At 35.4% G+C, this 12344-nt stretch overlaps 1 protein-coding gene across 7 annotated transcripts in view; it reads right to left on the bottom strand.

The window, feature by feature from the left end:
* VTI1A (vesicle transport through interaction with t-SNAREs 1A) overlaps positions 1-12344 on the bottom strand; it is a 358352-nt gene that overhangs the window by 267502 nt on the left and 78506 nt on the right. For 5 of the 7 annotated variants that reach the window (XM_053909923.1, XM_019459445.2, XM_053909924.1 and 2 more), the window contains exons 5-6: positions 6379-6399; positions 1482-1566 (exon numbers count right to left, since the gene is read on the bottom strand). In XM_053909923.1, coding sequence (XP_053765898.1) covers positions 1482-1566; positions 6379-6399 — 106 coding nt within the window. The remainder of the gene's footprint in view (positions 1-1481; positions 1567-6378; positions 6400-12344) is intronic. The other 2 variants (XM_019459449.2, XM_019459444.2) reach the window with 1 other exon arrangement.

Genomic DNA, 12344 nt, shown 5'->3' with positions numbered 1-12344 from the left:
TTCTGAAATCAAGAGTTGGACGCTTAACCAACTGAGCCATCCAGGCACCCCTTATGTCTTAGGAATGTTCTGAGACATATAATATTATTTCCATTTTACTGAAGTAGATACTGAGACTACAAGGTTATGTGAGTTGCTCAAGGTCACACACACAAGAGCTAGAACCAGTCTGGTCCTTTGACCTCACCTTCAGGGCTCTTTCTGTTATTGACATTCTTCACCAGGGCAGTCACTTCTAAAGTTGAGCCCAAGGACAAAAGGAACAAGTGAAAGGTGGTTTTTATTCCAATCAGGGCAGAAAGCCAATCTATTAATAATGTTAGAAAGAAGGGCTGCCCCACTGTTAATGAATCTGGAAGGGTTACAGTTTTTTTTAGTATTCTCACCATTACTATAATGCCAATGCCATTTGTTTTGTTCTGATTCAGTTCCCTAGACCTCATCACATAGTAAGAAGCCAATATAGGATAGCCATGAACCCAGGTCAAGAAAAAACACCAGCCATTCACAAAAACAAATCTTTGGAATTATTTTCATTATACCTGCTCTTCTAAAATAAACATTTTCATAACACTAAATGTAAAATATCAATGGAATTATTATTAATCACATATTTTTGGGGCTTACATACTAGCCAAGAGCTATCCAAATTACGCAAAATAAATTCTATACAATATATATTTCACAAAACAAAACAGATAGCTAAGTTATAAGAAATGGATGACTTTGCAGGGGTTAACAGATATTTATTTACTGTATAAAAAAAACACAGTCATTGCATGAAACACTTATAATAAAAAAGCCTGTCTATTTTAAGTAGACAAGTCTTAGAAGTCAAATTCGTGCCGCATTTTCTGAAATTAATAACTAGTGTTAACACAAACCAAAAGTTTGGACAGTATTAACTAATGCTAATAAGATTCCCATGAACATTAGCCTCGTTGCTCACTATGGCTTTTCTTTTCCCACATCTGATTATGATTTTTAAAAAAAAACAAACGAAACAGGATCATTAGGAATCATTTTCAACACCGGGACAAGAAAGCAAGGTAAGCTAGATTTTGTTACTGCTTTTGCCCCTAGTTCGCATCATTTAGACTGATTAAAATGTTAATTTTTACATATGTGAATGAATGTAAAGGGGCAAACAACTGGAGGCCGCACCGTGCGCCAGCAATCATTGCGGGTGGGTAAACTGACAACATGTAACTGCATATTAAGACAAATGTAGAATTTAGACAAAGTATTCCATCTCTTTTCAGATGTATACTTTTAAACCTCAGGAACTGTTTTCGGTAGATGTCATGCCTTTTAACTTGAAAAAAGATAAGCGCAAATAAGCTCCCAATTGTCTCCCCAATATGTAAACCACATCTCGGGCTGCTGTCTCTGCTACTCCTTTGAAGTTTCCCTGAAATGTCATGTGTTGTGAAGACTGCTGTGCATAAGCAAGACAATTTGCTCACTCTCAGAATTCTTACCGGTTTCCACTGCTATTTGGTATCCAGCCTCTAGTCTCCGAGATGACCTTTCCAGCCTCTCTGTGTTATCGAGCAGATGTGCCCTCTGAAAAAGAAAAAGGGAAAAAAATCAGACGGTCGTCTACAATGTTCTTTTTTTGCCTTAAAAAAAATTTAATGCCTTCCTATGCTCTAACATTTCGGGGGGGGGGGGGGGAGTCACTAGCCATTATAGATAATTTTTAGCAAATCTCCTATGGGCAGATTTCCAATCAATCATGTATGGACTATCCGCTTTTTTGTTTTAAAAGGCAGACTCATATTGTATGTGGCCACATGAATCTTTTTCCCAAACACTGAGAAATGTACGAAGATAAGAGCCAACTGGATCTTTCCTATTTCAGCAGAGTAGACGCATGAGGCCCTCGCACAGATAGATTTATGATGCCTATTTTGTATTTATTTTTTATAAAATGCAATCATTTAAAAAACTCATTTGTTCTTTTGATTCCTGCAGATAGTAATTTTTAAAGAGAAACTTTATTTTTAAGAGAATGCCGCCCTTCCCCTCTCCCCCCCCCCGCCCCCCACCTGCCCATTTGGGAAGTGTAGCAAGATGCCATATAGAATATTCGCTATTAAAACAGAATATTAAATGCTGTTCTAGTTTTAAGACAACTTGGGGTAACCACCAAGAAACAAGAGAAGCATGTTTCTCCATGCACAGATACTCAAGAATGTGGATTTATTTCCAAATATATGACATTGGATTGAAGGTGGACTTTTGACACCTACTGCTTTAGACTGTGAACTAAAATGATAATAATTATATATATTCTTTTATATTGGATGGGATAATGAGAGGATTTCCCCCAAATTCTCAACTTCTCAACTTTCTTTTCTGTACTGAGGCTGTTTTGTTTTGTTTTTTAACCATAATGATCAGCCACTAGATCTATTCAGTTGACCAACAGATTTATAAACTAATCATGGCTGTGAATAAGTAAGAATATATGCACGCACATGAATGTGTGTGTGTGTGTGTGTGTGTGTGTGTGTGTGTGTGTACAGATGCACATATGTCTGGACACTTAGAAACATATGAATATGTGTATCTGTACATTTCTGTGTGTCCATGAGTACAAGTATTTGTATAAATTAGTACTTTTCCCCATCAAATCAGTTTTGGTATCTGGTCAAACAGAAAGAAAAAATGCAACCACAACTCCTATAACTTTGTGTTGTTGACAGATGTCATTTAAAATCGAAGAAATGCTTTCTAATAATAATAAAAAAGGAGGTGCCACACGTATTATCTGAGTGGCTGTCGAGCGAAACGATCTACCTTGCTCTAATGAGCCCCCATGGATCGTGGAGATGCAAGCTGTATTGACATGCACACTTAAGCTAATACACCTAGACCAGTGCCTCCAAGCTCTAGCAGCCAGGGATGCTGACAGAATATCTCGCTTCCATCTTCAAAGAAAGGAAGTGATTAGTATGTTATCATTACCATTCAAAACGTGATTTCCTTATTCCCTCCCGGCATAGGTGACACATCTGAGATGCGGCCAGACGTTGGAGGCAGCTAAAGCCACATCAAAGCTTTCCTTGAAATTTTTTTGGGGGGAAGGGCCTGGGGGGGCGGGGGGAGGAAGAATCATTAAAACAATGCATTTAGAACAGAGAGATAGGACCTGATGTGAAGGTCAGGAAAGCTGCAACAACAGTCTATAATAATTAATAGAGTTGTCTAATATACAGTGGAGAAATTAAGAGAAAAGCTGCCCCTCCCTCTGCAAAAAAAAAAAAAAAACTAAATAAATAAAAGGGAGGAAGGAAAGAATGCTTATATCATGAAAATGCTAAATCACTAAAGGCTGTAATTGAGAAAAAGAAAAGCAGGGGAGCTCTCTGTGTTTGGCATATATGACTATCTTTAAAGAAAATTAAACACTTCACTCAGCTTGTCAAAAATAGCTTTCTTCCTCCTAATTTTCCCTGCATACAGGTTTTGGGCATAGGGATTGTTCTTCCCTTCTCTGAATATTGTTTTCTACCTTAACAAAGGACTTAATTTCAAACTGGTAATTCTCTAAAACGATACCAGATTTGTGAAATCAAGAGTAAATGTGAATTTTAATTCAGAATAACAGAACAAAAGTTTTTGGCTCATTTTCATATTGGATGAAATCCCTAAATTAAAAGAGAACATTTAGCCGCTGCAAATTAAAAAAAAAAAAAAAAAAAAACAAAACCAAAAAACAAAACCCAAAGATCAGTACTGGAAATGGACAGTCTAATTATATGATAATAGATAATACAAGAAAGAAAGCATTTAAATGTAAGATGATTCTTGGAATTCCATGAAAAGGAGACAAAACAGATTATGAAGTGTATGGCTCTAATGAGGAGCAAATTTCTAAAAGAACTTAAAAAAAATGCATATTCCTAAATCATGAAAGTAACTCTTCTTCAGGACAGTTCAATTTTATCGGAGTAAATCTGCACACAAGAGGACTACCAGTTTACCAGCAGCTTTCCAGCAGGACCTCACTTTGTATTTTGGAACCTCTTCACTTAAGTCAAGCTAAAATCAAGTTCTTGTAACAGCTGTGCTATTTACATTGTTCCCTTAGTTGTGCATTGCCCCGGTCTCTGAAAATGAAAGGAAATACACTACAGTAGCAGCTGAGGCTTTCAACTTGCCCCCACACTCCATCCCAAACTCATTCTCTCACCCTCTCCTCAGCCCTTTCAAAGCAGGTAAGTGAAGCTGTGCAGGAGCTTCAGACAGAGCTCAGCTCGCGTGAGGAGCTGCGCAGCGTGGAGAGCTGGAGATTCAGGATTCAGACGGAGGGCTCGGCACGGCCAACATCAGTTCTGCTCCCCGTGCACACCAGCCTGCCTTCAAGCACGCTCAGTCCCCAGAACTGAGCCGGAAAAGAGCATCACAAGGAAGGGATGGGGGCATACTCTGTTTCCAAACACAACAAAACGTCCTATTTTGAAACAGATGCGTGCTTGTCTTCTCAGGAGAAGTATAAGGGGGAAATCTGGGGTACACTCGCTGATTACTATTAGAATCCTGACTGAGAAACAATCATCTCTTGAGCAAACCATGTATCAGTGCACCGTCATCATCCTAATCTATTTTACAAATATCGATGCTACATCCATATCAAAGACTGGTAAAAGAATATTCCAGAGTATATTATTCTATTGGTTGAATGACCTCATTCTTCCAGGTACAATTCCATTCCAGGTTACAGTTTTGGAAACATGCAGTCCAGAACCGTTATTGACGAAACAGTTGCTATAGGCACAAACAAAAGAATTAAGCCATAGAATGATGATAGAATGTGTTTTAAAGGAAGTGCAGACATAACGTTTTCAGCTTTTAGAATTAAGATTTCTATGTCCACACAATTCAGCTTAACAAAAATAAATCTGTCAAAAATGCTGATTGTAATAAGGCACAATACTTTATTAATTATATTCACTAAATTCAGGGGCAAGAGCTTTGTGTAGTTTCTTCACCAGAGATTTTCAAGTCTATTGTTAGTTCCATTAAGATCTGAAAATTCGGATTCTTCACCTAAGCATGGGCATATGCAAATACACACAAGCAGGTATTCTGTCTTGCAAAAAAATAGTGTTGAGTATCACTCACCTCAAGAAAAATCTCATATATCAAAACTGCAATTGATTATATTCATTTAGTATATACATCTGCTTCCATAAAACACACAAGAAGGTTGGAAGGTAAGGGTTTTATATATTTTCACCTTTTAATTTTTTTATCAGTATTGCTTTTACTAAGAGATGACGGCACTAATGCATCTTAAATCAGAAGAGTTGTTGAAAACCACTGTCTACAGCCTCTCATTTAGCATTCATATCACCTACAGAATGATGACATACCAATAAAAAAAAATTCTAGGAAAATCCAAATCAATGCAGTCAATCTAAACTCAAAAATAATTCACAGTCCTCCTTAGAAGCAATCAGACAACTTTTAAATTGCAAAATGGGCCATTATCTTCTGCCCTAGTATAAAAGTAACAAAACTCAACGTCACCAAGTAAAAAAAATATAACTGCTTTTACCTGTGAAAAAAAAGTATATTTATTACATATTTATTAAGTTTGGCCTAATTAAAAACAAACAAACAAAAACAAGACCAGAATCATTCAGCATCCCTCAACGATACTGGGATAAAATTATAAACATTGCTGTTAATATTTGCTGGGCCACAAATAGGTCTGGAGCTGCATTATAATACAGACCGGCAACTCAGAAAAATGAGAACTCACGTGGGTGCTATTTCCTACAAAAAGGAAAGTGTTTAACAATGAGGAGAGCTTTGGCTATTCTTAAGAATCTGTGTACACAGACTAGTAGAGCATTTATAACATATGTGTGTTTCCCTAAAAGGAAAACAGATTCATGGTATCTTGTGTTGGACCCAAGAATCTTGGGTGAGGGAAAAGGGTATATTTAAAAAGAGTTTTCAGTAAATTGGAACGTCAGAAAAAAAACATTTTAATCGTATTGACTTCTTTGAGAAATCAATACAAATAAAACAAATCTGAAGTCAGTTTACATTAAAACCACACTTAGGTAAAGTTTTAAGATAGCCCTTTATATTTTTCCTCCCTTTTTTGGCCTTTAAAATATGAATTTTCTCCAGATACCAAGCAACAACAATGACCACTGTCCTAAGCATGATTAGAGTTTACTTGTTTTTTAACAGATAGTCAGCAAAGAACATTTCTAACAGTATAATCAATACTTTTGCTATGTGTAAATTTTCCTGGAAAAAATGAACCCAAAGATCTTACTTCAGATTTAGAAATTCAATTTTATAGGGAAAAGCAGAATTAAAAAAAAAAAAAGCAAGCTAGGAAGTACTCACCTCTTCACGTAATTTTATCAACTGCAACATGAATGCACAAAAAAAAAAAAAAAGATAAAAAGGAAAGAAATGGCAGGAAAGAAAGATCAGTTGTGTGACAGGATACAGAATTAACATTGACAATTTATCTGTTTACATGTTTAGCATTTAAAAATCACAGACAAACACATTAAAAGAACCTAAACAGAGACTACATGCAGAGTTTTTTGAACGAATAAAGATCACTTTCTCACACTGTCACATTAAACAAAGAGAATAGTGTGAAATTCTCTTTTAAAGTACATCTAAGACACCATCATGAAATAAAGGGGAACGACTTCATAGAAGTCTATATTATAAAGAAAGAAAACAAGTTTACTGTTCCTCTCTTCTAAGAATGTACCACTGAAGAGGTTTTGTATATACAAGTTTTCAGGATGTTTCTCTATTTTGAATCTTGACAACTGATTTCAGATTTCCTGTACAAATAAAAATGATTAATAGTTCATGCTTTTGTCCCAATAAATATTTAAAACAAATAATTTTGTTAGTTAATATCATAGATGGGCCCACTCTAGTAATACGATTGTATTTGGAGGTGACATTATTTTAACTGAGAATAAAGCATGCCGGGAGAGATAATATTTAGGACATAGTATCAGAAAATATTTCACTATCCTTAGAAATACTGTGTATATCTGAGTTGATTTCTAGGGTTTGTTTTGCTTAAGAGGCTACTGCAATCACATGGTGGTTTTCTATTTTTTTAGTTTTTGAAGTTTCTTCATTTTTCCATTTTCTTCATCTCGTAAACTGGGCCATCTTAAAGCCATGTTGTCTGTTACTGCAGTGTGTTCTCACTGAAGTCAAACCAGAAAAACCACTCTTTACGTGCTAGTAAATTCCCTGGGATAAGGTTTTAATTCTCCTTTGTAGGACATTTGTTATTTGCCTTCAATCTAGCAGATAACACAAGTTACTTTAACTCTTTAGAAGCTAGAAAATGGACACAACCATGTATCTGACTCATTTGTGCGTGTGTGTATGTGTGTGCTGGGGGTATGGATGTATTTCACAGTATTCTAAATCAAATATCGTATAGTTGAGATGACTGCCATAGTTTCCGCGATGAAGAGAAACTGAAACCGATGTTATGAAAGGCTATAAACCACATTCTAGGTCTAAAATTTGCATCCTCGGCAATTCAAGTCTACAACAGATAATTTCTAAACATCCAAATATCTGTAACATCTGTTACAACACTTGACATATACAGGCCAATCAATTAAATTATTGCTTTGGGAGAAATGTGCCATGAATTGCTCACTCTAAGTCTCTCTAAAAGTATCATGTTTACTATGGCCCGGCTCTCTCGATGCTTAATGCTGTTTTTGTCTCCAATTCAAGAAACGCAGTATGCATTTCCGCTCATTCTGTTGTTTCATTTGTTATGTGTGAAAAGTATTTCAAGTGCAAAAGAATGAGATTTCAAAATTGTTATGAATCTTTTATAAAGAGGGTGCAGAATATTACATAATGTCTCACAAGGCATTTAGTGAAAATGAAACTTTTAGCATTGTCCTTTCACACCATACTGGGAGTTGTAATTATTTTTAATTAATATACTCATTCTCTCAGCCACCGACCAGTGTCTATGAGTCAAGCATCTGGTTTCATGTGAAAAGCTACCACATTCTTCCCAAGAAAAAGTAAAATTCGAAACTAAAATACCTGGCCTAACATACATAGGAATCTTTTCTCTGCTATCTGAACATCATGAGAGAAAAAGGCAAACATTAATTCTCAGAAACAGACGATCTGGGAATTGATCGCACAAGCTATCTTTTCTTTCTGGGCGCACCCTTCTTCAGTTGACTATGATACTCAAAGGGCCAAAGTTTAAAACTACTCCTCAGCAATTGAGACCATTTGGGGCATGCCACCCTGCCATAATCAATGAGTGTTTAAAAATGCTACCCATTTGTTTTTTCAATAGGTTCCAAACAAAAAACGTTCTATCTTGTTTGTGCCGCATGGCTGCATTCAAGCTCTACACGGGATTTGTAGCTAAGCTAGGTAATGGGAGGGGTTTTAATCTTTATCTTTTTTTTTTTTTAAGTTAGGCTGGGAATTTTCATTCAAGTAAACAAAAGATGGTCTATGTTTGAAAACTAACAATGCTTACTTAGACTAGACTGAAAGTCGCGATTTCGTATTTTATGGAGTTACTATCTCCATCATAGGCGACTTGAAAATGTGCCGTGCCACCATGTTGGGTTATGATAATCAACGTCTTTTTTGAAACAAAGATTTTTTTTTCCCCCCAATGCAGAATTTGATACAAGAGGTAATCTGTTCCTTTGTGGCTGAAAAAATCTGGTTTACGCTGGTTTGAACCAGTGGAATCTCTTGTGGTTAAGCCTTCTGCTGTGGCTAAAATCAAAACTGCACTGCAGAGCATGTGAGGGTTCATGCGCGCGCGCCTGTGTGTGTGAGGTGTGTCACGTGACCCCCAGAACTACCGATTTTTTTTTTTTAAAGCTGATAACGCCACTGCCGTCTCTGTCCGCATACAGATAACGAATAAATGCTGAACTCTATTAAACGCCCTTTACACATTATCGTGGGTCGAACACACAATTTTCTGAACTTATGATGACAGTCTATTTATTTTGCTATAAACCCTCAGCACGTAACGAACAGATTTGTGCCTGGTAATGATCTGCTCTGCCAGGGCTATATGAAATGATACCGACCTTCTTTAGATCTTGGGGAATTAAATTGACCGACTTCACCCCCTGGTCTGTAGCTGAAGTTTGACACACTTTATGCACAGCAAGCCCAAATCGGAACTTAAGAGAACCTCGTATTAAAAAATTAAGCAATATGTGCTAAATATTACTTTACCACAAAAATTTCGGCACATTTAGGAATATCCTATTCCTTAGATATGGATTTGAACCTTCTATTTAGGATTTACGAAAATTTCATTTACTCACATTTATTCACCAATCAATATCATTGTGTATATGGAAATTGAGAGACTATTAGGGTTCAAAAATAGAGTCTGGAACATTTTGTGTGCCACATCATCATACTCCACTATAAAGAGGATTAGGGGATTTAATTCTGTAAGATTTTTTTTTCTTTCCCTTTCCTGAGAGTGGTTTTCATGAAACTGAATCAAGGTAATAATTATTAAAGTTTCCACTCTAAATACAGCACTACTACATTTCAAAAACTCAACTCTCTCAAAGAATTAAAATGTTGCCATATGGAATGGAAAACATGGTATTTTAAAATAATAGAATGATAATGCCTAAGACAATAGTCCTTGGAAAGCTGATGACCCACCAAGACTCAAATGTGCAAAGTAGGTGATTTTGTTCCTTCTTTGTAAACTAGGGACGAGCCATATTTGATTGTGTGAGATGGCTATGAATTAGAAATGAATTTACACAAAGCCACTAATTTGGAATTAAATAGAATTGTATACTGTAGGAGGGACACTGAAGACGCACTTGAAAAATTCTTAATTGCTGAAATCTTGAAATTTCCAATGATGCCAGAAATGTTTATATAAGAGTAAATTAATATACTTTATAGTTAATTGGCAGATTATGCGTATGAACTATCAGGTGTTAAATGCCTAAAAAAATGCATTACAAATGGCCAGAATGTGAAATAATAGCTATGACGTTTACATTTGTCTAAATCTCTACAAAGAAGCCACTGTAGGGAAGATGTGCATGTTGCATTGAAAATAACTAGTCAGTAGTCAGTAGTTATTTTTATCTATTTGTAACCATTGCTATAATTCTTTATTATTTTCCTTTTCTGATCTATAATTTTTAAAAATTGAGATATATACCAATTTCAGTGAGACAAATACTGCTTTTTTGTCTCACTTTTTTATCTCAAAGATTTCTCTCTATATTAAAAGTTTATCTTAACTACTATATGGCTAAGAAGTCCTGAAAAATCAATTTATCAACAATTAACTTGAGGATATACTTAGTTTTGGGCTGACAATATTTTCTTATGTAAATGATAGGTAATCGTACCCAGAAAAGAAACTATCTTCATAGTCCTTGAGCTACAAAAATATAAAGAGACAACTTAAAATCTTTTCTTCCTTTAAAGAAAGGGCTTCTGTTTTGATTCCGTAGTCTGAATGAATACTGATGCAGAATAAAGAGTTATTCTCAAGTGACCATTCCTGGCTGAGAGATGTGTTTTAGTTTGAGGGATTTTAATTCATACATTATGATAAAAAGCCCCCAAACAAAATTTAATGACTTCATTATGGTATGGAAATTCTGTTACAGTTGGCAACAAAATGTCCAAAAAGTTAAGTGTGGTCTCTTTGAACTTTCAAACCTAATTCGAATTTTGGACTGAAAAGTTCTCATAACTAATAATCTAACAGGAACATCGTCTCATGACTATAATTTATCATATTGTATTTATTGAAATGACAGCTCCTTATAACTAAACTTCAGGTTCTCCAAGCACATTCAGAATTTGTAAGTTTGATTTATACAAGTCCAGAGGAAATCTCTGCGAAATCACTTTAAAGTGACAGGAATATAATTTGAAAAATTCAGAAAATATGAACTCTACCTATTTTTGCAGAGTATTTTTCTTTAGGCATAAAAAAATCACACTTGTATGTGTGTAAGGCAAATGTTTTAGGCACATAAAATGTCCATTAAGAGAAGTGAACATGCTTTAAAAAAAAAAAAAGAGAGAGAGAGATTCCTGTCACACAGTACTACAGCATCTATTACAATAAAGGAGTCTGAGTTAGACAGGAACACCCCCTTCCTTTCTATTTCCTCTATATTAAGCAGTAGTTTCATATGAGGGAAAGATCTAGAGCTTTCTAAAAAACTGACATGGGAACTATGCATTCACTTTTTTTGCAAAAAAGAGAATGCTTTTTTTCGCAGTAAAGATATGAAATGAAATTATGATTCATTCATTCGAGAGATATGAACAATCTAAAACTCACTTTAAATAGGAAGACAATATTTTTTCTCTCATCCTCATGTTATTTAATCTATTATGAGTAAAACCCTTTATCCCACCACCCTTTTATGTTTGTTGTGCTCCTTGTTTGTTTGTTTTTTTTTTCTTTCCCCCTTAGCTGTTCTCACATTCCAATCAGGAAAGCTGAAATCCCAAGTCAAATCTTAACATGTTTACATTTCTAAATTCAAGCTGATAACATCCAAAAAGTGGCTAAGGTGAGATCTTTCCCAAAACAAACATAATCAGCTTGGTGACTCTTCTCCCCTTTTTGGGGGGGTTGGATAGATGGAGGCCTTAATCCCATGAGTGTCATCCCGTTTACCATATTAACATTGGAGTAGATAGTAATATAGTTTCAGCATATATAGACCTATAATATAATCTATTTGAAATGGTAAGTACAATTATGCAAGTTTTCCACTGTGTACCAATATATTATGTTTTACTATCTTATTAAAGTTTTGGTTTACTCCATGAATGATTTATGTTCATTTTTATTTAGGCAGAGTAAAGACCTTTACAATACTTACCAAAGGAATATGAATAAACACGCTCAGGTCTTGCTTCTGAAGTTCCCATCATTTATTTTCTCCAAAAGTGTCAAAGAGAGGAAGTCACTAGTGTTGTTTGTGACATTTTAAAAGTCATCTCTACCCTGAGATGACTTTTTAAAAAAGTCATATACATTATTTGCATGAACTAATGAAATCTGCAGTATTAATTCAAAGAAAGAAGTGGGACATTAATTAGACTCATCACACTGCTGTGTGATCCAATGAGAAATGACAGCCAAGTTGTAAGGCCCTTTTAAGAAGAAATTGCATCTTATTTTTTGCCTATGCAGATATTAAACTGTAGAAGAGACTTTTCCTATTCTTCTTCTTATTTGACGGAGGCCGGACCTCTGAGTATCTGAGCTCCACACTGGTGCTCACAGTCTGCATTTTGGTGAA

Source organism: Panthera pardus, unplaced genomic scaffold, assembly GCF_024362965.1.
Source record: "Panthera pardus isolate Hobbes unplaced genomic scaffold, ASM2436296v1 HiC_scaffold_22, whole genome shotgun sequence".
In the NCBI taxonomy this organism is placed as follows: Eukaryota; Metazoa; Chordata; class Mammalia; order Carnivora; family Felidae; genus Panthera; species Panthera pardus.
The sequence above is the reverse complement of the archived record's forward strand: the minus strand, read 5'-3'. Positions and strand labels throughout refer to the sequence as shown.